This window comes from Phyllostomus hastatus, unplaced genomic scaffold, assembly GCF_019186645.2.
Source record: "Phyllostomus hastatus isolate PE091 unplaced genomic scaffold, TTU_PhHast_1.1 phas_contig_40, whole genome shotgun sequence".
In the NCBI taxonomy this organism is placed as follows: Eukaryota; Metazoa; Chordata; class Mammalia; order Chiroptera; family Phyllostomidae; genus Phyllostomus; species Phyllostomus hastatus.
This window is the reverse complement of record NW_025333872.1, coordinates 84165023-84188804: the sequence shown is the minus strand read 5'-3', so window position 1 is coordinate 84188804 and position 23782 is coordinate 84165023. Positions and strand designations below refer to the sequence as shown.

The following is a 23782-nucleotide window of genomic DNA, read 5'->3' as shown; positions in this document are numbered from 1 at the left end:
GACAAGGCAAGTTCTGTGATTATCTGGCTTTCGTGGACATACCAACTTTCACTCCAGCTAACCTGGACACTGCGCTCAATGGCACAACATGTCCCGGCCTCTGCTGCCACTCACCGGGACTGTCTGTCCATGCTCTCCACCCTGAGGGCCTCCCATCTAGCGTTCAGCAGGGTCATCTGCTCCTGAATTTCAAACTCCTCCTCATCCGACAGAGTCCCTTGTGTGATCAGCTGGTTTCCCGCCTGCAGGACACTCCCCACACTGCTCTGGTGCGCAGTCAGCTCCATCATAAAAGCCTGGAGAGGCACAGCATTACAGTTTGTGAGCCGCTCATGGAAAAATAACAATCAATTAATTATCAACACTTAAATATCAAAGCTGCAAAAAAAGGCAGCCATGGAGACTACAGATAAAGTAGACTTTGACCCAACTTTGAATACAGGAAAGCAGCAGCTGGCCTGAGGGGAAAGGGGAAGAGGTCAAAGAGGACAATATTACATCGGATAACAGCAACTATTGTTAAGTAAATGCCAATTATGAAACTAACAGATGGTAAACACAGAATTAAGTGAAAATAAGTAAAACAACAGGCTCACCCAAGGGGAACTAACTGCTTAAAGAATATAACAACTTTTATCATTTGCAAACCTAAACAGCAAGTAAGACCCGTCAATTAACATACCAGCACACACACACACAAAAACCTACCTAATCAAAAAGAAATGTCCATGTGATCATTCACTACAGTGAAATATACCTAACGTATCCTCAAAATAGTAGCAAATTTTCATTATATACAATTATACATGAACACTGGATATGAGATTTGCTCAATCATACAATAAATAAAAGTAATCACTTCCTGGGAAACATTCCAAATCTAAAGACTTGGTGTATTGATTAGCCACTGTGTGTTTTTACTATAACATTATATTTCAGAACCTAGCAGTACTATGCATTGATTTCTACCAGTGGCCCCACAGAATGTACAAGTTACAATTACGATTAAAATCTGCAATCTAATTCCAGTGCACACCAACTTTATGACAAAGCCCTATTTCACTACCACGAGCCCTAAAATATGCCACGACCTTTCCATAGAGCAGAATTCGGTGCACATCAGGGTAGACCCCCTGATAAGGCACAGGCACCTTGGCGGTCAGAGTTTACCCATCAGTGACAGACTATTTACTTCGTGCGTGGCAAACTGGTCTTTGACTTCTTCCACATCGTCAGAGATCTCATCCTGCTCCTGGAACGTGTCCTCGGCAGAAAGCAACCAGGTCAGCACGTCCTCCAGGGCTGTCTGATAGCCGTCCAGATCCATGTCGACCTCGGTGACGGTGCTGGGGGTCTCAGCCCGGGGGCTCTCGTGCTCCTGCTCCGGCGCTGGGCTCTAGGGAACCGAAGCCAAGAGAAAACCCACAAGTGTCATGAGGAGGAGAGCGTGCTCAACAGAGACACACGATGGAGAATGCTCAGGAGGGAAGAACCCACTGCACCCGGGCACCCAGCCAGCTCTCAGGAGCCGGGTGCGCGGGCCGGAGCTGTGAGAAAGCGCTAGTGAGGTGCACAGGGAGGGCAGAGGGCAGAAGCAGCACGCACCCGCCCACCCTGTGCTCTTGGGGACCCTGACACGGTCAGGAGGAGACGAGTAACCCACATGAACCCCTTCTGAACAAAAATAAAATGGCCATTAGCAAAATTATAAATTCCATGGTTCCAACAGGAGATGCTATTTGAGTTCAGCAATGGCCAAAACAGGAAAGTTTCACAGAGGATCGTGTTGGACCTTAAAGGGTGAATATAAGTTAAGGAAAAAGATAAAGATGAGAACTCTGCTTTGACCCCACTTAAACTGCTTTTGCTAAAATGCATTTTTGCTGAAAGGCAGCCACACATACAGGCTGCTGATGCTATTTTCTGGAGGTGGTTACCCTCTAGTTTAATTGCTGGGCTTTTTTTTAAAGCCCATGGGAATAAATTTATCTCAATGGAAGATTTTCTTAATATACTTTAGAATCTTATAATCAAATAAACTCTCTTTTGTTCATCTGTCCCTTCTTTAAAATTCTCTAAAATTTTCCTACAGCCTATCTCCACTTAATCGCCTCTCATCCACAATGTTTACGAATCTCAAACACACCAAAATGTGTAGAGGACAATATAAGAAATGCTCATGCATCTAATAATTCATTACCATCCCTTTCAGATTTGGTATGGATCCCCACCACTCAACTGAAAAGGCTTTTGCCAATGCCACCAATAACCTTCCCATGGGCAAATCCACTTTTCTAGCATCATCCTAAGGGTGACCGTGTAATTAGCCAACCAGGCAGAACGTTTTTGTAAGAGCAGAGCTAGGACAGCACACAGAAACCAGAACTGCTCCAAGCAGACCAGACACAGCCCCTCTCTTCCTTCTGGAAGCTCCCAGCAGCACCCCTGTGAAGCCCTCCTCCCCCAGCTTCAGGGACACCACTTTGGTTTTCCTCCTGGTTCAACAGCCAACCTGTAAGTAACGAATCTCCGCCAAGCAAAGTCCTGGGCCCTTTGATCTTCTCTCTGTGAACTCAGTCTGGGCAGCTTCACTCAGTCCCATTGGATGTAAAGAGCCACCTATACCCCGCAGATGTTTTCCTTTACATATCTGATCCCAAACTCCAAATGTCTGTGTCCAACGACCTGAACATCTTCGCTTCAGTGTCCCAAAGGCCTATCAACCATGTCTGCATTTACCCTTTATTTTTCCCCAAACGTATTCTCCCCCAGGCTTTCCTGTTTCAGTAAATGGCTCCTTCCTGTATTAAATTCCTCCAGCTAAGAACCAGGGAGCCAGCCGTGGTTTCTCAAATCTTTCTTCCACCTCCACATCTACTATGTAAGCAATTCCTACCTTCAAAATGTATCTCCGAGCCATCCAGACCACAAGCGCCACCGCCTGTCCTCAGGACCGCAGCCTGCTAACCCGCTCCCTGCCATCTCCTCCCCGTCGCCAGCCACTCTCCCACCTCTACAACCCGCCCCTCACTCGGCCGCCAGAACCAGCTCTGGAGCTTGTCATCACGGCACAAGGCTTCCCCACTTAAAACCTTTCACCGCTTCCCCATAAGATACAATTTAAAATTCTTAACATAGTTTACAAAATGACCGTCACAGCAGGAAACTGAGCGAGTGAGTGTGCGTGTGTAAGTGTGTGTAGGGTTGGATTTGAATAAGTTAATCAGGGAAGACTTCTCTGAAAAAGTTCCATTGACACTGAGGGAAGACTGGAAGCTTGCCATGCAAACAGTGGGTGGAGGAGCATTTCACAGAGAGAAACCCACAGGGACAGGAATCCGGGGGAAGCAGAGGGAGCAGTCCACCATGACTGCAGAGCAGCGCCTGAGATGAACTTGGGCGGTAGGCTGGGTATTGCAAACGACAAGAGAAGATGCGATCTTTGGTTAGCATGAAGGCTGGAACAGAAAGAAAACACACACCAGAGACATTCTAGACGAAGAACCCAACAGACCCGGTAAACTGTGCGCGGGAGTTTAAGAGAAATGAATCCATGAGCACACACAGGAAACACAGGAGACTGATGCTGCCAAAGACAGGGAAGGAAAGTGAGTTAGGTTCTGGACCTCCAATTCTGCAACCACAGAGCCAAAGTGGCCCCGGGGAGCTTTTAGTACCAAACCTCTATGCTCTAGTGAGGATATCTGAGAACCAGGAACTTAGTAAGTGACCAGCCAAAGGTTGCTGAGATAAGCACTGGGATCTACCGATGTGGGAGAAGGCGATTGGAAGGCATTATCTAAGTGCAAATGTTCAGAAGTTATTCATTTAAACACAAGAGGAGACTTTCAATTGAGACATTAATTGAAGGGGAAATGGAAGAACTATTCGCTGACCACCTGATGCTCTACAGCACGTTTGCAGAACGAGGGAGAAAGTCTGGCTAGTAGCGTTCATTGCAAAGTGTCAGATGGCAAGCTCTGTCAGAGTAGATGATTACAACTGGACCACACTTTCTTTCTTCAATTAGCTTAATTCAGTCTCTAATGAATTAATGAAAGCATGCAAATGAAGAGCTTAATGTTAATAATATGCTTGTTCTTAATCAAACAGCAAATGGCTTCTACAATTCTTATCATGCCACCCTGAGCCCTAAACGGAAGTGATCATTTTATCTACCCATCATGAAAAGCAAATGAAATCTCCTTCCTTTTTCAGAGAGAATGGCCTTAGCTAGAAGTAAAATACCCAGCTTTCTAACAAATGGAGCCCAACCCCATAAAGAAACGACTCAAACCAAAATCCAACTTCAGGAGATTATCTGAGCCATGTAAAAGGTTACATCACTAATGAAGGGTAATAACTGCACCACTAGAGACAAATGCTTCTCAGCATTTTTTTTTCCACTCAATTACAAAGAATTACAGCTATTCCCTCAGTATCATTGATTTTTCAAAATGACGAAGAGGAGCCCTAGGCTCACAATCTGGCCCCATCTCTTGCCTCTTTTCCTCAGTAAGTTCGTTATTTTCCTATAAATCACGCTATTTTGAAATGAAGAAGTTAAAAGGATTGGTCCCTACTATGCGAAAAAAATCTGAAATGAGTTCTCTGAAACTTGGAAAAGGAAAAAAAGATGCTATGCCAATTGAAGACCATGAACATCGCTACATGAGAATTAACGGACATGTGTAAACAGGACCGTGCTGAGAGGGAATGAACAATAACACCGAGACACACGGAGAAGAAATTACACTAATGATAGCTGCTGCTTATGGAGGGCTTACTGATATTACTTTAAACACTGTGAGTTCATTGTCTTTATGAAGCGGGTGGTTTTATCCAGATATTACAGCTAAAACTGCAGTAGAGAAGGCAGGTAACCAACCCAAATCAAGGAGGAACGGGAACGAAATTTAAGCATCAAAGCCCATGCTTTCTGCCTCTCCGAAATGTATTTCTTACCACTTTGAAATTTATGTGTAGCTCTTGGTTGCTGAAATGTTGGACCAAATGACTTTTTAAAGTCTCACCCAACTGTTAAGATTCTCTCATCTTATGAATTAAGGGGACTGGTTAGACTAAAACAGAGTAAAATAAAATACGGATTAATTCAAGGCAGGATAATTCAGGAAGAAAAATTCATGACTTTATTTATATCTCTTGGGGGAGGGGAGGACACTCATTTATATCCTAATGACTAAAATCATTACAAGTGAAAAACCGACCAAGTAACGTATTGTCAATTATTCTTCCTAAATAAAAAGGATAATAAAGTTTGTATTTTGATAGTCTCTGTGAAAATGTAACAGTAAAAATCCTTTTGTTAGAGGCAAAAGAAAAAAAGGAAAATTAGCCCTTAGAACAAAGCTAGGCTGACACGAGGAAAACCTTGTCAAACCGGCAGTGATGAAAGAAGGCGTCCCAGGGACAGGAAAACATGGGTGGCACGACACACGGTGGCATGGTCACAGCCCAGACCCCTCATTGTGTGAAATAACGTATCTCCTTCGTAAGACATCAGCTGAGTTACAGTTGTCCATTACACGCATGTGACATGTGACAGCATGCTGAATGATAAACCGAACTTTTGAGGCTTCTGTCAGCGGAAAAACCAAGGTGTCCCCAGGCAAGAAAAAAAAAACCCCTAACAGTGTTTAATCTAGTACCTACAAGAAGACAAATATGGCAAGTCAGACATTTCAGTGAAAATGGACCTGTACCTGCATATTAAGATCTCCTTCTTCGCATTCTTTCTTGTATTTCCTCGGGAGAGTCTCTACCTCGCGGACAGCATCTATAGTGACTTGCTGAGGCAGCACCTCAAACAAAGATGTTAAATACATAATTATGGATTTCTTGTCTGGAAGCTGAACAGCAACATCTGAAAGTGGGAGAAAATAAAGACCAGCTAAATTAGATGTCCAAAATGCGTGAACTGCTCAACAGTGGATACAAAGTAACTGTCCTCAGTGCCCATAAACAGTACAATGATACAATCTCTGCAGTACAGTCAGTCTCTGTTGCAAAAACTAATGGATGAGACAAAGGCTGAGACGGTTTCTTATTTTTATTCAGTATCCCATTTCTTAAAATTCATTCCTAAAAGCTCCATCCAAATGCTCGAAGATAAGCTACCATTTAAGATAATGACAGGTTTTATTCACATTATGAAAGTAAGTCTAGAATTCAATTTTGCAACATTTGTAACTGAAGTTTTTATATCATATATAAGAAGCTTATATTAAAATGTATTTAAATAAAATAAGCCAAATACTGGATTGTTTATCTAATAATTACATTTTCCTAAAATGTGAAATCTTATGCTGTATCAAATAACTATTCTCCAATGATGTAATTAAATTTCCTCCTAAAGTGTCCCACAGATTGTTAAGTACAAAAGTACACATGACTCTGCATTTAAATAACTTGCACCATGTCTCAAAAGTAAGAACACTACTCAATTCTCATTATGCATTCTTAAAAAATTTTTAGCCCTGGTTGGCGTAGCTCAGTGGATTAAGCACGGTCTGCGAACCAAAGTGTCCCAGGTTCGATTCCCAGCCAGGGTACATGCCTGGGTTGCAGGCCATGACCCCCAGCAACCGCACATTGATGTTTCTCGCTCTCTATCTCCCTCCCTTCCCTCTCTAAAAATAAATAAATAAAATCTTTTAAAAAAATTTTAAGAAAACACTGTTCTTTAAGTATCCAAAATTACAAAGCAGAAGTCAAGGTTGAAATTAAACACTGAACAATACCTTCAGGATCTAAGAGCTTCTCAATCCCCAAGTACGTCTGAGCCTTGCTGAAGGCGTGTTCCAGCCTCTCAGTTGGGGACATCCTGACAACTCTATCCCAGCTGAAGAGATCAGGTCTGAAAACACCACACGAACAAGATGCAATGAAGACAAAACGTGTGAAATGAAGTGGTCACTGTTATCATCTAAAGCATTTCAGTTTTAGATTTTTTTCTGTCTGAGCTTAAATTTAAAAGGTTAACTTTACATTCCAAAGACTTGCCAAATACATAATATTTTAAAGTAACTTATAAATGTGAAAACAACAGAGAAAACATTCTAAAGCTCTTATATTGGTTAAAGATGCCTGTTCAGTTTTCTAGAGTAACCACCAAAAGACTAGAAATGATATGTATTTTCCAAATAGTGAAGGGAAAAAAAAAGAGTAAGGAGAAACTATTAATATAAGAAGAAAAACTACAGAAAAGAGAAATAAAAAGCTCGAAACAATTGATAAAAAATGACAAATGAACCTAAGTACCTCAATGACCACAATTAGTGTTAATGGACTGATTCCCTTACTGAGCGGCCAGGATACCCAAGCAGAAATTCCAGCTCTAATCTATCCACAGGATGGATTCAGCGGAGGCCAGGACAGACCTTCCCCCCAGTCACCCCTCTCCATCTCCATACTACCGTTGTCTCGTGTTTCATTTCTGTCTGGATTTTCTTTTAACTCCGCAAACCGGACGTTACTGTTGCTCCGCCTCACCCAAGAGCTGATCATCTTTTCTGCGCACCCTCTGCCCCCGCACCTCGGACACGCCTGCCTTCCGGGACGTGCCTCCCCCACTCCCACCTGGGCTCCCTCTCTTGCCTCGTCTCCCACTGCGCCCCTGCTCACGCCACAGCACCCACGGCCCCCCCTCCTCCTGAGGGATATATTTTTCCTCAGCATGGTTACCGTTTCTTTATGCTATACAACCTACATTTTCCTTTTTTAATATTGCCTGCCTCCCTCTATTCGAACATAAACTCCACGAGGACAGGGATTTTTGCCTGTTTTGTCCTCTGCTACACACCCTGTGCCTAACGCAGAGAAGGTCCTGCAAACGTACTCATTGAATCAATTACACAATCAATGGGAAAAAGTGTTGTCTTAAATTCAAGTTTTCTGACTACGTATCTTAACCAACTAGGAACAGAGGGTAACTTCTCTAAACTGATAAAGTGGAAGAAAGATTGGGTATGGGAGTTCTTTAACCAGATAGAAAGTAAATCCAGAAAGTTACGCAAATATCATTCTTAAGGGGAAACGTTAAGCCACCCCCTTCATTATCAAAACAAAATATTCTGCTCACTACCCCCAATTCAAATCAACATTGTGTTGAAGGACAAGTCACAAATAAGGGGAGGGGAGGGGAGGGGAGGGGAGGGGGGGAAACTATTATAAATCATGGACCGTCTACAAAAAAATATTTTTTAAAACTAGAGAAACAAATTTAAAATTTGTAAAAATTTAACGAGCTTCTAGATCAAAGGTGTAGAAATGTCAATTATATTTTTGTGTATCAGCAAAGAATACACAGGAAACAAAATTTGAGACAAATAATTTAAAATAGTAATAAAACATGTAACAAATCTTGTCTTTCACATTTAAATCCCTGATAACACCTGAAAATTATCTGTGGGTATGGCGAGGTAAGGACCCAATTCAGCTATTTACGTATGGGCAGCCAGTTGTCCCACACCATCTGCTGATCCGCAACATCGGTTCAGCTGCGTATCAGGATGGAGCCCTTTATGTCCGAGCCCTTTATTCTGTTAGGTTGAAGTAAGAAATGGCCATTGTCATACTGTATGTCTGAAACGGCCAAGTACTAGGGATGTTGTGTGGTTCAGCCTATAATTATATTACTGTACTTATTTATAGTACTACATTATTTTAATTAATGTAGCTTCATAATTAGGTTTGGTTTCTGTTTGAGAAGTACAATACTTCAGCCTGGTTCTTCTTCACAAGGGCACTGGCTCTTCCTTGGCCTTTGGTTTTTCATATAATTAGAATCTGTTTACAAGTTTCATGAAAAAAAAATCATTTTCTATATTTAACTGAGATTGCATTGAATTTATAGAATTGTCCCTTCGGTATAGGAACGAATACTAGCACAACACTTTGCATATATTACTGGTCAGGGCTGAATGAGTGGGACTGAACCACGTAGATTCCTTTACACTTTTTAACTTATAACTATGTAGAAGGAACCACAGACACTGCGCTGTGCCATTTAAGTCCTACAGAATAAAGACCTGATGAGCAGTTTCCTTCCATCATAGTTCTTCCCTTAACGTCCCTGTGGAAGGTGTGCGGAGAGGAGAGCAGGGGAGCGGGCAGGAGCTTCAGGGAGCAGGAGCGAGGAGGGAGGGAGGGAGGGAGGAGATGTAAATTTGGAAAGCCCACGGCTGGGTACAGTCGCGTCTCACTTATGTCGGTGGAGCAGGGCATTAAAGGCGAGCCCGTCTGTCCAGCTGGTGGTGAAGTTGAGCACGTTGACCTGGCCGTACGGCCTGGTGGACTGGCGCACCCAGCTCAGCAGGATCTTCTCGCTGTTCGTCTGCTGCAAGTCGGACATGACGTCCTTCATGACATCCTTCACCTGCGTCAGAGAAACCAGGCTGGCCAACTCTTAACACAGGCAGTGCGATCAAGCCCTCGAAGGAGGAGGGCTAGCACTAATTACCACTCTGGATTGGGTCACTGGTATTCAATTTATTTCAAATTTCCCTTTAAACACCAGAAGGGTAAGTGCACTTTAAACAGTGATTATACTGAGGTACTAACACAAATCTAGAAGTGATTTTTCTCTCACCTTTATATGTTGCTGCATTTTCTATATCTTAAGCAATACTTATTTTTTTATTTTAATCGTTGTTCAAGTACAGTTTTCTGTCTTTCACTCCCATCCCAGCCCACCTCCCCAGCCCTACCCACCTCCCTCCCATTTCTACCCTACCCCCCCAGTTTTTGTCCATGTGTCCTTTATACTTGTTCCTGCAAACCCTTCCCCTTTTCCTCTGAAATTCCCTCCCCTCTCCCCTCTGGTCACTGTCAGCCTGTTCTTTATTTTATTGTCTGTGGTTATATTTTGCTTGTTTGTTTGTTTGTTTGTTTATTTTGCTATTTAGGTTCCTGTTAAAGGTGAGGCTTAAACTGGTTTGGTTACAACAAACATTAGAATGAAGTACCTTTCCTGACTACCATAAAGAACTAAATTTTACATCATTATTCCAAAGTAACACATGTGTTTTAAGGAACTGCCCCAAGAATGATGTGGGCATATCGAAAGGATACAAGAGATGATTTAAAGGGAATTACATGGGCCAAATCACTTGAGAAATTACATGAGAAAAATCACTTCTAGATTTGTGTTAGTACCTCAGTATCTGGAATAATTTAAGCATCAAAATAACCGTAGCAAACAATTATAACCTATTAAATAAGTAAAAATCCGAGTGTTCACTGAGTGTTCAATGAATGAATGAAGAATGAAGTAGATAGATAAAAACAAACAAACAAAAAAACAGAAGACAAGGGAAAGCTCTTCCTTACAAGTAGAAAGCCAATTCATAAAATGTAGAAGGAAGGAACAATGACATTAGAAAATCACTACTTGCCCAGCATCATAATAATAAGCGATCAGATAAGAATTATGAATGGGTCTTAAAACTAATGGACAAAGATTCAATATGTAGCTGAGTATTTACACAGTCTCAAAGTATTTCTCACAAGATATTTTTTAATAATGTAGGGCAGTCGTGTTACCATGGAGACACCACATTACCCAAAAGATGAAGCTAACCCTGCCAGAAAAACACATGGACAGAAAGTGCCTTCCGGGGCGGTGCGCTAGGAGAAGTCAGCGTCACTTCTGTGGCACTCCGTCCCGAATCAGTAACCCGAATCTAATCATGAGGAAATACCAGCCAAACTCACTTGAAGGTACGTTCTACAGAACAACTGTCCAGTACTCTTCAAAAGCGTCAATATAAAGCACAGAAAAAGACTCAGAAACTATTTCACATTAAAGAAGATGAAAGAGAAATGACAAATTAGAAATATTAATGTTATAGTATCATTTTATATTGTGGTAATATGTTGTAGTTATGAAAGAGAATTCTGTGTTTTTAGGAGAACAATTTGTTTTTGGACAATACACACTGGAGTATTTACACTAAGAGAATACAAGAGAGGAAACAATTCTTAACATTTGGGGAATCTGAGTCAAAGGTGCCTGGGAATTTTTTGAGCTATTCTTGCAATGTTTTGATAACTCTGAAATTTTTAAATTCCGTATTTTTAAAAGACACTTTCTTTCTTCTATGCCAGGAAAAACAGAGCCATTTGTCAGTCTCTTCCATTCCAAATTGTGAAGAGTTGAGCTGTGTCTCCCACAAAATTCCTATGTTGAAGTCCTACCTCCCAGTACCTCACAATATAAATTAATTTGGACACAGGTCTTTAAAGAGGCAATTAAGGTAAACTGAGGCCACGTGGGGGGCCCGTCATCCAATGTGATGGCTATCTTGGCAGAAGAAGAAAAGATTAGGACAGAGACACACACAGAGGGAGACCACGTGGGGACAAAGGGGAAAGGGACCTTCCTTATACAAGCCAAGGAGAGAGGCTACAGAAAAAAACCACCTTGCTGATGTCACATTTGTAACCTCCAGAATCGTGGAGGCCACCCAGTCTATGGTACTTTGTGATGGCAGCCTTAGGGAACTAACACGCAAATGGTACCTTTTTCGTTCCTGTTAAGTGATTGAAAGTTTCCCACCTGCCAGTGCAAGATGATGCTCCAAAGCAACCCCAGAGTCAGCTTGTGATTTCCATCTACAATGTCAGTCCCTCCGATATTCACCAAATCCACCTAACAAAACAAATTAAAAAAATAAATAAATAAGACAGGGTTAAGACCATTTCTCCACAGAAGCCCAAGGTGTTGTTTTAGCACATCTGGACAGCAATACAAGGGGATAATAAGAGAGACTTCATTTTAGAGAGTCAGGTAAATTTAAATCTCAAAACTATATCAATTATACACTAGATCAGTAATCAAACAAAGCACAACTATTCCTTCATTCATAGAAAAGCTTCAAAACTTCTCATGAGAAAGATGTTTTCAAAAATCAGCGGATGCCAACGCACAGAGCAGGTGGCTGGTTTCAACAGCAGACCATCCTGATGGCTCAGGAGAACCCCAGTCACACAACACACTCACATTGTTCTGATGCAAAACCTGCAGCACTCTGTTGACATTGTTTAAAGCATGTACCCTTGTGGAACCACGTTCCTTCGGCTGGAAAACAAAACACAGAATCAGATGAGACAGTCCCCCCGCATCCTGACAACACAGCACTGAGATGGACAGAGGCCAGCAGCTCAGCATGGAGAGTCCCCTCTGTGCCAGGAGCTCTGGCTGGTGTCTCAGGTCACGTGGGGGCTTGTGTTGACAGATCCCACATGACAACATCTTAACGCAGTAGTTCCCTAGCTTGCCTGTGCACTGAATTCTCCTAGGGAGCTTCCAAAAATGCCACTGCCTCTGTCTACCCCACTCCCAAAGATTGTGATTTAGTGAGTCTGGGGTGTAGTCCAGTTTGGAACTTCTAGAATTCCCTGGTGGTTCTAATGTACAAACACGTTCGGGGGACAAAGCCCCTTTTGTCTAAACTGGTCTGGATGCAGGAAGATTTTGAAGTTCTGTCACCTCCGTACTGCACTAGTGTGGGCACAGCTAGGGGCACTCAGAGGCGCTGCCCCAGGCTCCAGCTAGCATTACAAGGGCCCACTGGGAGGGCAGGAATTGCAACCTGGGGAAAGGAGATCTGGGTGGCTTCTTGCTGCCTCACTGGCCAGGGAATCTTATCTGAGAGAGGGATCGGCCGCCTCTCCAACAGGGCCTACCCACCATCTGGAAGGCAAAAGGGACAGGGTGACACCCCACACTTCAGCAAGAAAGGAATTCATCTGTGGGAGTGCATCCCTATGTAACTGTTTTCCAGTAATTCTACCTCTAGTGTTAAAGTCTGTATTCATGAAATGCATCTTCTTCATTAGCCGTGTTATTTCTGTGAGAGTATGCAGTATCTTGCATATAAAGTAGTAGAGTAGGATTTGATGGGGAAACAAACATAAAGATAATACTGAAAAGTTGAATAAAAATGAATCCCATCGTTTTAACAACCTTGTTTAAATAACTGTTAAATAACATTTAACTGTGTTGCTACATGCTCTACTTTTCAAAACATTACCCCCTCTGCGCATGTTCATTCTTCCTTATGATCCTCTACTAGGCTGTCAGAGAGCAATAAACATTTAATGTAATTTTATCTTTAATAAACATAGAGCAACCCCCACCCCCGAAAGCCTAAATATTGCTCTATCAAAGAATTCATTAGAACACCCTTTTTTAACATTCATTTTTCAGCCTTTACATTTTCAGCAGCCCCAGTGGGTCCTCGAGCATCGCTAACCATCAGAGGCAGACACCCGACCCGCCCGTTCTCTGTGCCGACCGCTCTCACCAGCGATGTTCCTGTGAGGCCTTCCAGAAGATCCAGCAGTTTCCGGCCATCTTTGAGGTCTGTGAACATGTCACTGATGGGAGGCTTCCCGCTCTACAGAACAAACAGGAGGGTACCAGTTAGTTCTGCTGCAGAAATTCCACACGTGCCTGGCAAACAAGTAAACGGTTTCATTTTTTTTCTAATTAACAATTCTAGATGATCAGCGGACTCTTCAGGTTTGCCCTGTATAAAAGAACAAATGAAAATACAGAGAACTTCAAAATCTCACCACAAATGGTTTAAGCTGAAGGATGTGAATTGCATTATTTCTTAGGGAGAGGGCAAATAAAGCTGTGGTTAATGCCAAGAAGCCTTGATGATGGTACATGTTCCTGAGAAGGAAGAAGAAAAAGATGCAGTAAAAATATGAGTCTACATCGCCCGTGTGCGGAGGCCAGTGAAAAGTGTGCGGGGATGGCGGCACTTGACTTCCATGGGATGATGGCGCTTGACTTCCATGGGATGATAAAGCCTTTCTGCCTTCCCGTTACGGGAACACTCATTTCCGCTCTCGTCATCAACTCTCATGGCTTAGGTGCTAGGTCCATACTTCTAGCTATTCATTTCTGAATGATTAAGACACTTTGGGCTCTGTGTCAAAGTCCAGTATCAGTCCAGGGTTTTGAATGACAAAGTTTATAGAATTCTTAAACCCATACGCTCATCCCTGACTGATAAATAGCGCCATCTGCCACGGACACACACCCTCTGATGTCTGCAAGCAGAAGATCCCACCCTGTCCCAGGCAGATTCCGTCCTGCCTGCCTGTGTGAACTGAGGGGTTGTGTGCACCTGGACGATCACCATACAGAGAATCAGGAAGCTCGGTGTGAACCCCGATCTGACCATTAATCTGCTGGTGAACCTAAGTCAGCTGTTTAACCTCTTTCTAAATCACAGGTTATCGTAAAGATAAAATAATTTATACTATGTGAAAATGTCTAGAAAACTATAAAGTCCAATGTCATAAATATTGTGCCATTCCACTGTATCAAATTATTCCCTTCTAATATGAAATCTCCACAGAGATGAATTGTTTTATCTCTTTCCAATAATAAAGATATTTTGTAACCAATAATTATTTTACCTTTTTCCCTTTTCACTTTAAAAACATAAAGTCATGTGAAGCAAAATTTTACTCTGAGCTTGAAATAGAAGAGGGGGAGGGAGCCATCTGGAAGTTACTGAAATTTCACATTTATCTCTTTTTTTCCTCTCCTCTTGATTCATTACATTTTTAATTAAGTGTGATGTGTTGCCAACTAGTGATTTCTAACATGCAGCTTTTCCAGAGTCCAAATACGCTGAAGGAGGGAAGCACGGTCAAGTTTTCAGCGTCAAACCAGTAAAGAATAAACGATGACTCATTTGTATCTGTAACGAAGCTGCTTTTTTCTTCCCAGTTGCCATTTTCATGAGCAGCAATGGTGTCAGGGACACACAGATTGTCTCTATGGGTCACAGTAACAAACAGAGTTGCACGCCGCAGGAGGCATGGTCCAGGGGCAGAAGAAGTACTTCAGGAGGCAGCGCGAGGGCAAGTTCCCTGCACTTGAATGACGTGCTGCCCACTCTCAGTGAAAGCAAAGGGCAGAGTGACCCTAGTCACCTGCTGCCTCCTACCTTCCCCCTTTCTCCTCCAATCAAAGTACACTGCAGCAACATACTGTGGTCTTAGAGTGAAGAGGCAAGAATATAGGTCAAGTTCATAGGAGAAACAAATAGGGCAATCTAAGCACAGAAACGATCTTAGGAAATAATGACGGCAAGGGTAGCTGAGTTATGTCTAGGCAGCATTTACCCCTTCTCAAATTCCTGTACACTTATAAATAATATAAAACAGCATAACAAAGTACTCTAATTTGGACATATAACAACTAATTATGAATGTCTGTCAATGACCTCACTGTAGACAAGAAAAGCCTTTGACCTGCCATATAACTTTGGGCAAGTTACTTGGTCTTTCGGTGTCTATTTGCTCATCTACTAAACAACAAGATGACAGATGTTCAATAAATAGTTGATATCATCATTCATCTCACAAATACAACTTTAATATTTCTACTGTCATAAAGGTGCCATAAAATTCCAACAATGTCTGAAAAGACAGAAAAAAATAAGTATTTCTTCATCCCAAGAAGGATGGTAAGAGCATTCTCTAAATCTGAGTACATGGTAGTGCCAATTCATAGGTACTGAAAGATCTTCTAGGTACTGAATTCACTCATTGATGACACAAATGGATACATCCCATTCAAAAATACTGACTGTGCTAATACTAAGCACGCCTGAGCGTTAGGTATGCACCACGAGATGGCACAGCTCGGCAGCAAACTCTCTGGATTCTTCCTTAAGCTCCACCGCTGCTCAGTGGTGAAGTAGGAGGCATTAAGAGGCAGCATTAATTTCTTTGGATTTGACACTCTTTTCATCCCTCCCTTATCCAATTCCTTCATTTGTTTACCAAGCAACAAATTTTGAGAAAGACTCCCTGTGGAGCATTCTGTTGAAACAAAGATGACCGAGACACAGTCCTGTCTTTCTAGAAGTCACTCAGTCAGGCAAGGGTAACCAATCAATGCCTTTATTTTCTTTAAAAACAAAAACCCTACAGTAACAACAACTCTTTCTTTATTCTTTTTCAAAATTTCAGATAAATATTGATAGCAATCAATAAGAAACATGTTTTGTGCTGTGTCCCCTTCTCCCAATACTTCCCCACCCCTCATGCCCCAGTGACGGTCCTATGGGTGAGTAGTCCCCTTTGGTGCCCTCAGAAGGCCCACGTGCACCCATGGGGTGGCCAAAGAGGGAGAACACAGCCAGTGAATCTCCTCCCCCACAGAGTGAAAGAAGGAGCCTGTGCTCAGACGAATCCAAACTATGATTCAAAATGACCCGGAAAACAGAGCTGCACTCATGACACATATGGTCGCCAATAAAATACTATTGTATTTACACCCAACAAATTCAAGTTATTGCATAGAATGTCCCAGAGATGGAGGAAAAGAACCAGGAGGGAAAGAATATGCCCAGTGGCCAATTCTGCCTACACTGGGGAGAGTGACCCCTGTCGGTGTGCTGAGTCAGTGCTTTGTGCCCTACAGCAGGGCGTCAGAAAACTTCTGCTGTAAAGGTCCCAAGAGTACCTAGGTTAGACCCTGCCAGCCAGGTGGCTGGTCGCTACTGAAATGACTCTGCCCTGTTGTAATGTGAAAGCAGCCACAGACCAATGAGCCAGTGAGAAGAATGACTGTGTTTCAATAAAACTTTATTTGTGGACCCTGAAATTTGAAATTAATATAACGTCCACATATCACAACATACTCTTCCTCTTTTGATTTTTTGTAACCACCTAAAAATGTAGAAACCATTCTTAGCTTGTGGGTCACACTGAAGCAGAGAGTAGAAATGTGAAGTGTTCTTCAACAAAGTAATAGCAGCCATTTAGACATGTTCTAGGAGATTCGTAGAGATGTAAATATAATGCTTACCTGTGTTAATTTTCTTTATGATAGTATTTTAAGGTAAGGAAACTGAGGCAGAGAGGTGACAGGACAACTCTGAGAGTCAGAACCAGGCAGGATCTGATGCCACAAAATTCGGTTCCAAATTTACATTCTCAGAGCCTGTGCCAAACTGCAGCTACAATTATGAGGGCACAGGACTGCATCGCACAGGGAAGAAAATATTTCATGAGTTTGGGTGGACGGAGAGAAGCACAGAGGGCATTACACTTCATGACTCCCCAAGGAGGGCAACAGGACACACGTATGTCACATTTAAGTGAACTCACGACAAAGACCACTTTTCCAAGCACGCGGCTTTAAAGCACAGCTGCTGCTTTCAGACCACAGGCTCTGAACATGAGATCCACCCTGAGAAACACTTTGGAAATGTCAGAAGTCATCAGTGAGTAAAAATAAAACCATTCTTCCTGACTGTTAACCTCATATTCCGATTTTTAATTCTTTGCAAAGACATATTTGCACAGACTTCTCTGACAGAGAGAACAGTTTCATAATTCAATCAGACAAATATTCAGCAAAAACCTCCTTTGTGCCTGGCCCTGCAGCAATGCCAAGTTCAAGTCACCCTCCCCATCCGCAAGAGAGGGTTTCCACAGTTTTCCAATAAACACAAAGTGACACAAATGAACAAACGTGAACATGGAAGGCGGATAAGCCCTGGTTCACATTCAACCTTAAAAAATTCCAACAGGCAGCACGGTGGGAGTCCAGAGGCAGAAGCTGCAGGTGGCCAGCTGCGGTTGCCCCTCCTCTCGTCCACTTCCCCTGCACTTCTTGGCCCTCTCTTTGTGCCAGTTCTAACACCACCATTTTGAGAAGCAGCGCCAGGAGTAATACCAGCAGCTGGGGCACTGAGGCTCCTGATTTAGAAGTGCCAGAGGACAGAAGAAAACTGTCAGCACAATGCATGAGCAGAAACCGGGTTCGGTGGGAAGGCAGGGGCTGCAAACACACGTGACATGCACATGTGATGGTGCACTGAAGCGAAGGAAACCTGGTGGGCCCCAGAACACCGGGAGAACTGGCCACCTCTAAAGGTTCAAGGCAGCAGCTAAGGCTCAGTTCCAACCAATGGTGGCCGTGTGGGAATGCGTTAGGAATTCCAGTTTTTCAAAAGAAGCTGATAATCTGAATTTATATGTATAATCTCCTGATATTTGTAATTTCCTAAAACACTGTGCTGGATAAATAAATCTTGTCTGCAGGCATCACAGCTCACAGAGGGGCCGATCAGCAATCTCTGCACAGGACATACCACATGCAGGTGAAGTATAAGATTTAGTCAACAGTTGAGTCCTCTGAGGAATCAATAATTTCCGTGGAAAGGACACACACACACACACACACACACCCCACCATCCACAGACCAGGGAACATGACTGAATATAAAGTACCAGTGAGTCATTATACCTGCTCAGACCAAAACACAAAGCAGTTATAACAGATCATTCCCCTTTCACTCATTCCCCATCTCTCATTTCCACTTCCAAACACACATTCTCCCCACCATCACTGCACTCCACGCCTCCAGTCTGCGGCACCTGAGTTCTCCTTCTGCCTCAGAGTAAGAATAACTCTAATTTTAAGTTGCAGATCATATCATGCCATGTCCCTATTTTAGCCTAAATATGTAATGGATTCCCCTCACCAGCAAAAACCATCCAAACTCCAAACAAAAGATCCATGTCCTGGCTGGCATGGCTCAGTGGATTGAGTGCCAGCCTAGGAACCAAAGGGTCACTGGTTCGATTCCCAGTCAGGGCACATGCCTGGGTTGCGGGTCAGGCCCCAGGTGGGGGCGCATGACAGGCAACCACACACTGATATTTTTCTCCCCCTCTTTCTTCCTCCCTTCCCCCTCTCTAAAAACAAATATAATATATAAAAATACAAATTATTAAAAATATAAAGATTATATACAAATATAATCTTTAAAAAAATATATCCTCTGTGCTCTGGTCTCTACCCTCTCTCTAATCTAATACTGTGTTATTTTCCCCTTTTTCAATACTCCCAAATCATAATCATTTCCATCATAAGTCAAGTTTTTCAGCAACAGTCATAGTAAGAATAGAAAAAAAATGTGTAAAAGACTGAATAAGAAACTAACATTTAGGAAGTGTAGTTTGGAGTTCTTAAAAGGATGAAGAACTAATTCTTCCTGCCAACTGCAAAAAAAACAGACGTTCCTTTGGAACACTGGTCAATGCCACCGCTCCGGGCATGCTAGGGGAACACTGCCCAAGCAGGCTCGTACATGCAGACCTTGCCTTCAAGGAACTCGGAGTCCAAAGAGATGTAAACAGAACCGGCACCAATAAAGCACGGTGAGCACATTAAGAGGGACTTTTGAACTAGCTGGGCCCTGCCAAATCTGTACCAAGTAACAGATACAGTACAGAGATAGAATCTGTCCTATGATTTATCAAATCTCATGAAAAGTAATCAAGTTATAAGTATGTATAATAAAAAGTATAAAGATAAGTTTTTAAATGCTTTCACACCTAAGATGTCTAATGATGGTCCCTTACAAACAAATAATGGACTTGAGACTTTTGACATTGTTTGGCAATCTGTCATTTACCTATGCTCGACCTATTTTTAAAACAGGATTCAGGGCAGTCTATACAATGCAGTTACCATGACCACCATTTATGACACACGTACATACACATACAAATACAGTATATATACCATAATGTATTTGTACTCTTCTCAGATTAACCTGAGATTAATGTGACGTCCCTGATCAACTGAAAAATTATGGCCCAGCATCTGATAACATATTATAAGTTTTAGAATCTCACTCATTTGGGGTTTTTTTTTTTAGTTACTATTTTTTTTGCAAGGGGTTGGTTATTTTAAAAATTCAAAATGAAATAAGTAATTCAATTTCATATTTATTTTAACATTTTTAGAATCATAATCTTTAGTTTATAAATCCCAAATCTCACCACTGATACGAATGTAGCAACTTTCTTGGCTCTTGAATTTTTTATTTTCTTAAAACTCAATAATGCATCCGTGAGCACTATGTACAATGTCATTTTGGCTCATTATAATATGTACTTAATATTTACTCATAAATGTACCTTAACTAGCTTACAACAAAAAAATGTTCTATTAAAATCTTGGTAGTGGAATTAAAACTGGTTGCAAAACTTTCTCTTTGGATTTCTTCTATTACCTAATTTTTATAATATGTATTATTATATAAAATAAACAATAGAGTCTTTTAAAAGTCCGTATTAAGTAAACTGATGAAATTAGGCTCATCGTAATTATAAAATGTATACAGCTTGACCAATGAAATGCAGGCTGTGGAAGCTTCACTATCCACCCTGTAGACATTCAACCCCAGGGTGAAAGAATGAAAACAGTGTGGCTATTGACTGACAGCAGAGTGAGTTCAATGAAGGTCTTCAAACACCTTGACAAAGGAACACCGGCAAGAAGTGTTACAGTTGCTCCGAGAATAAGTGAGTGCAGGGCTCTCAGCCATCCTCTTTAAGAATTCATGGTGATCACGAGATCTTAAGAACTGAACATGACTCCATCTAGAAACTTGCTTGGAAGGAGAGAGGGAGAGAAGAAAAGAAGGAGGAAGAGGGAAACTAAAGAAACGGACAGCTCAGGGGATCACACTGATACCCCATCACCTCCAGAGCAACGATGTGCTCAGTGTTCACGCAGGAATCGCATCCGTGAATGTGCATGCACCTTAGGAATTATAGTATACTATACAACACAAGCTAGATCAGATAAGAGTGGAAGCTTTCGGCACCCCTGAGAAGCAGCCAGGAGTTGTGGGGCGGGACTCCTCCTTCCTGCTGGAGGCCTGGAGCAGAGAGGAGCCGCTCCCTCAGGCCCTCTTCTGGTACCACAGAACCTAATATGCCTGCATTGAATGTGCCCAGGAGGAGGTCTGGAAGAGCTTGGTGCTGGATGGATTTGGGATTTGAAGGACAAGGACCAGTTAGCCTGGCCTCTACCCAAAGCTGGCCCTGGGTAGTGACTGGAGGGAGCCTGGGGGTTCTGGAGGGGAGGGGAGGGGAGGGAGAAATTGGTGGTGGGAGTGGTGCAGCGATGTAGACTGAATAGAACACAGGTATGCGGCTCCAGCTGAAAGGTACAGAGTCATTTCCTCCTAACAGATCAATCCAAAAACTAATCATCAATTACAAAGACAGCCTATAATGCCAGATTTATTTAACAACTACAAATACCAATAGGCTCAAAATCATTTATTAAGTACTCAATATATACAAAACACAGCATGTTAATTTTTTTTGTTTACACTCACCAGAGTGACAAGGTGAAAATCATTTTGCAAGTACAATGCTTGGAACCAAACAAACAGACAAAAATCACATTGAACAAAAAAAACAAACAAGCAACTCACAGCCAAAATATATCTGGAAGCTGTTTAGAGAAATGGAATGTTTTTATTGTTTGCTTTTGAGAGGTATTGGGGAATAGATACAAACTGAAACTTCTTAGGGAACCACTTGAATAGTTAGGGCCTCTAAAACACTTAGTTGAGCTGCCACACACATATTCAAGGAAATAAATCAATGGTAGACCCAGTGCATAGCTCCCCAGCTCAAGTCGTTATGGGAAAGGCGGTTTATTGGCACACAAGGAAGCCTGCAAGGTCTCCTCCACCATGCTACACAGAGGCTGCAACCCCTGCAGAACACTGCTGTTGCACCTCCTTCCGCAAACTGCCTGCACACCTCCGGCCACTTCTATTTGTGAGCCATCAACGTCCAACATGAAAAAAGGAGAGAACAGGATGATGCTAAAAGCAATGTCCTGGCCTGGCCAGGTGGCTCAGTTGGTTGAAGCATCGCCCCATACACCAAAAGGTTTCGGGTTTGATCCCCCATCAGGGCACATACCTAGATTGCAGGTTGATCCCTGGTTGGGGTGTGTACAGGAGGCAATTGATCAATGCTTCTTTCTCACATTGATTTCTTTTTCTCTCTCTCATTCTCTCTCTCTCTCTCTCCCTCACCACCCCTCCCTCCCTTCTCTCTCTCAAAATCAATAAACATATCCTCAGGTGAGGATTAAAAAAAATTTTTTTATAGCCCTGGCTGGCGTAGCTCAGTGGATTGAGCGCAGGCTGCGAATCAAAGTGCCGCAGGTTTGATTCTCAGTCAGGGTACCTGCCTGAGTGGCAGGCCATGAACCCCAGCAACCGCACATTGATGTGTCTCTCTCTCTCTCTCTCTCTCTCTCTCTCTCCCTCTCTCACTTTCTCTCTCTCCCCCCTTTCCTCTCTAAAAATAAATAAAAATAAAAAATTTTTAAAAAGTTTTTTTAAAGCAAGTCCCACTGTCTCCAAAAAGGAACAACACATCTGAATAGCTCTTCACATTGAAACCTATTAAAAAATGCTCCAGATTTCTCCTTTTATGTGCAATCAATTTAATTTCCAAGTTTGGAAGAGTCACTATATGAAAACTTGGCTCGCCCTCATCTCTGAAAGGGGAAAAGCAGAAAGCTGCCCACACGGAAGTTCAGCATTTCTGTCTTGGCATATTCTCTACCTGACCTTCACATGTTAAACCTTTTTTTGAGAATCACCTCGCCAAACTGATAAAAGAGCTTCAGCCATTTGCATGTCTCAGCTCTGCCAGATGAGAAGCTCTCAAAGTCAGCCAAGGAAAATGCAGGCTTAAAGTCAGAGCACATTTCCCAACAGTGAAGCAAGAGACCTTCGCTGCCTCCCCCAGGAGACCAGCCCCTGAACAAACCGAAGGCTCCTGAAATTAAAGGGAACAAAACACTCACCCTTTACCCACCAGACAAGGAAATAAAGTGGGCTTACTGAGCCAATGCTTTTCATTTCCATTTCTCTTTTAAAATATACGTATAGCATAGGCCAGGGGTAACACAAGTTGGGAGTACTTGATAGGATTTTAATTTAGCATTCCTAAGTAATTATAATCCTCCATAATGTTTTACAATAATGCCTCTCTATTTCTTAGCAATACGAGGCAAGTAATTATGACCAACTGTGTCTCATAGTTAGAGGAATAAAAACTAAGTGACCTGAAAAAATTGGCTAATAATTTGCCAGAGGTCACAAATAAATGAGCAGCATATCCAGGGAGAAGTGTTTAATTTCCTAACTCTTAGCTCCTTTAAATAATCATTTCCTTCTGAGTTTTTACATAACTTTTTAAAATCCAACAACCGCAAGTTTTCCTATACTCTGTGACTTTTCAAGATACCCAAACTCCAAAGCATTGTTCACTCTATGGCATATTAACAAGGACTTACAGCAAAAAGAATATGTAGTTATAGTAAATACTATCATATATATAGGTATATATATTTAAAATTAAAAATATGGTTTTAGATGCACATTATTCAGTATTCTCAAGCTCTATCCCAAATCTCTTACCAAGGAATAAATTAAGCCCATTTGATATTTTAAATGCCATTTTCTTCACTGTGAATTTATAGGTGGATCCTATTTAAAGAATCCTACCCGGTAAACAAGGGTTTAGTACATATATTAAATCCAAGTGGTGATTTAATAATCTTTTTTTTATAAATTTGATTTTTTAAAAGATTTCATTTATTTATTTTTAGAGAGGGATGGGAGGGAGAAAGAGAGAGAGAGAGAAACATCAATGTGCAGTTGCTGGGGGTCATGGCCTGCATCCCAGGCATGTACCCTGACTGGGAATCGAACCTGCGACACTTTGGTTCACAGCCCACGCTCAATCCACTGAGCTACACCAGCCAGGGGTGATTTAATAATCTTTGCAGCACAACTCCAGGAAACCAAGGAAGTATGAAAACTTCGTGAGGCTGGATTTGTTTGGTTTTGTGAATAAGAGCAGCAAAAGCCCTGATGAAATTCAC

At 42.1% G+C, this 23782-nt stretch overlaps 1 protein-coding gene across 6 annotated transcripts in view; it reads right to left on the bottom strand.

Annotated features, from left to right (window-relative positions):
- UTRN (utrophin) overlaps positions 1-23782 on the bottom strand; it is a 453043-nt gene that overhangs the window by 335011 nt on the left and 94250 nt on the right. For all 6 annotated transcript variants that reach the window (XM_045842802.1, XM_045842803.1, XM_045842804.1 and 3 more), the window contains 8 exons: positions 13329-13421; positions 12023-12100; positions 11579-11671; positions 9225-9397; positions 6762-6877; positions 5724-5884; positions 1193-1396; positions 115-296 (listed from right to left, as the gene is read on the bottom strand). In XM_045842802.1, the coding sequence (XP_045698758.1) occupies positions 115-296; positions 1193-1396; positions 5724-5884; positions 6762-6877; positions 9225-9397; positions 11579-11671; positions 12023-12100; positions 13329-13421 (1100 nt within the window). The remainder of the gene's footprint in view (positions 1-114; positions 297-1192; positions 1397-5723; positions 5885-6761; positions 6878-9224; positions 9398-11578; positions 11672-12022; positions 12101-13328; positions 13422-23782) is intronic.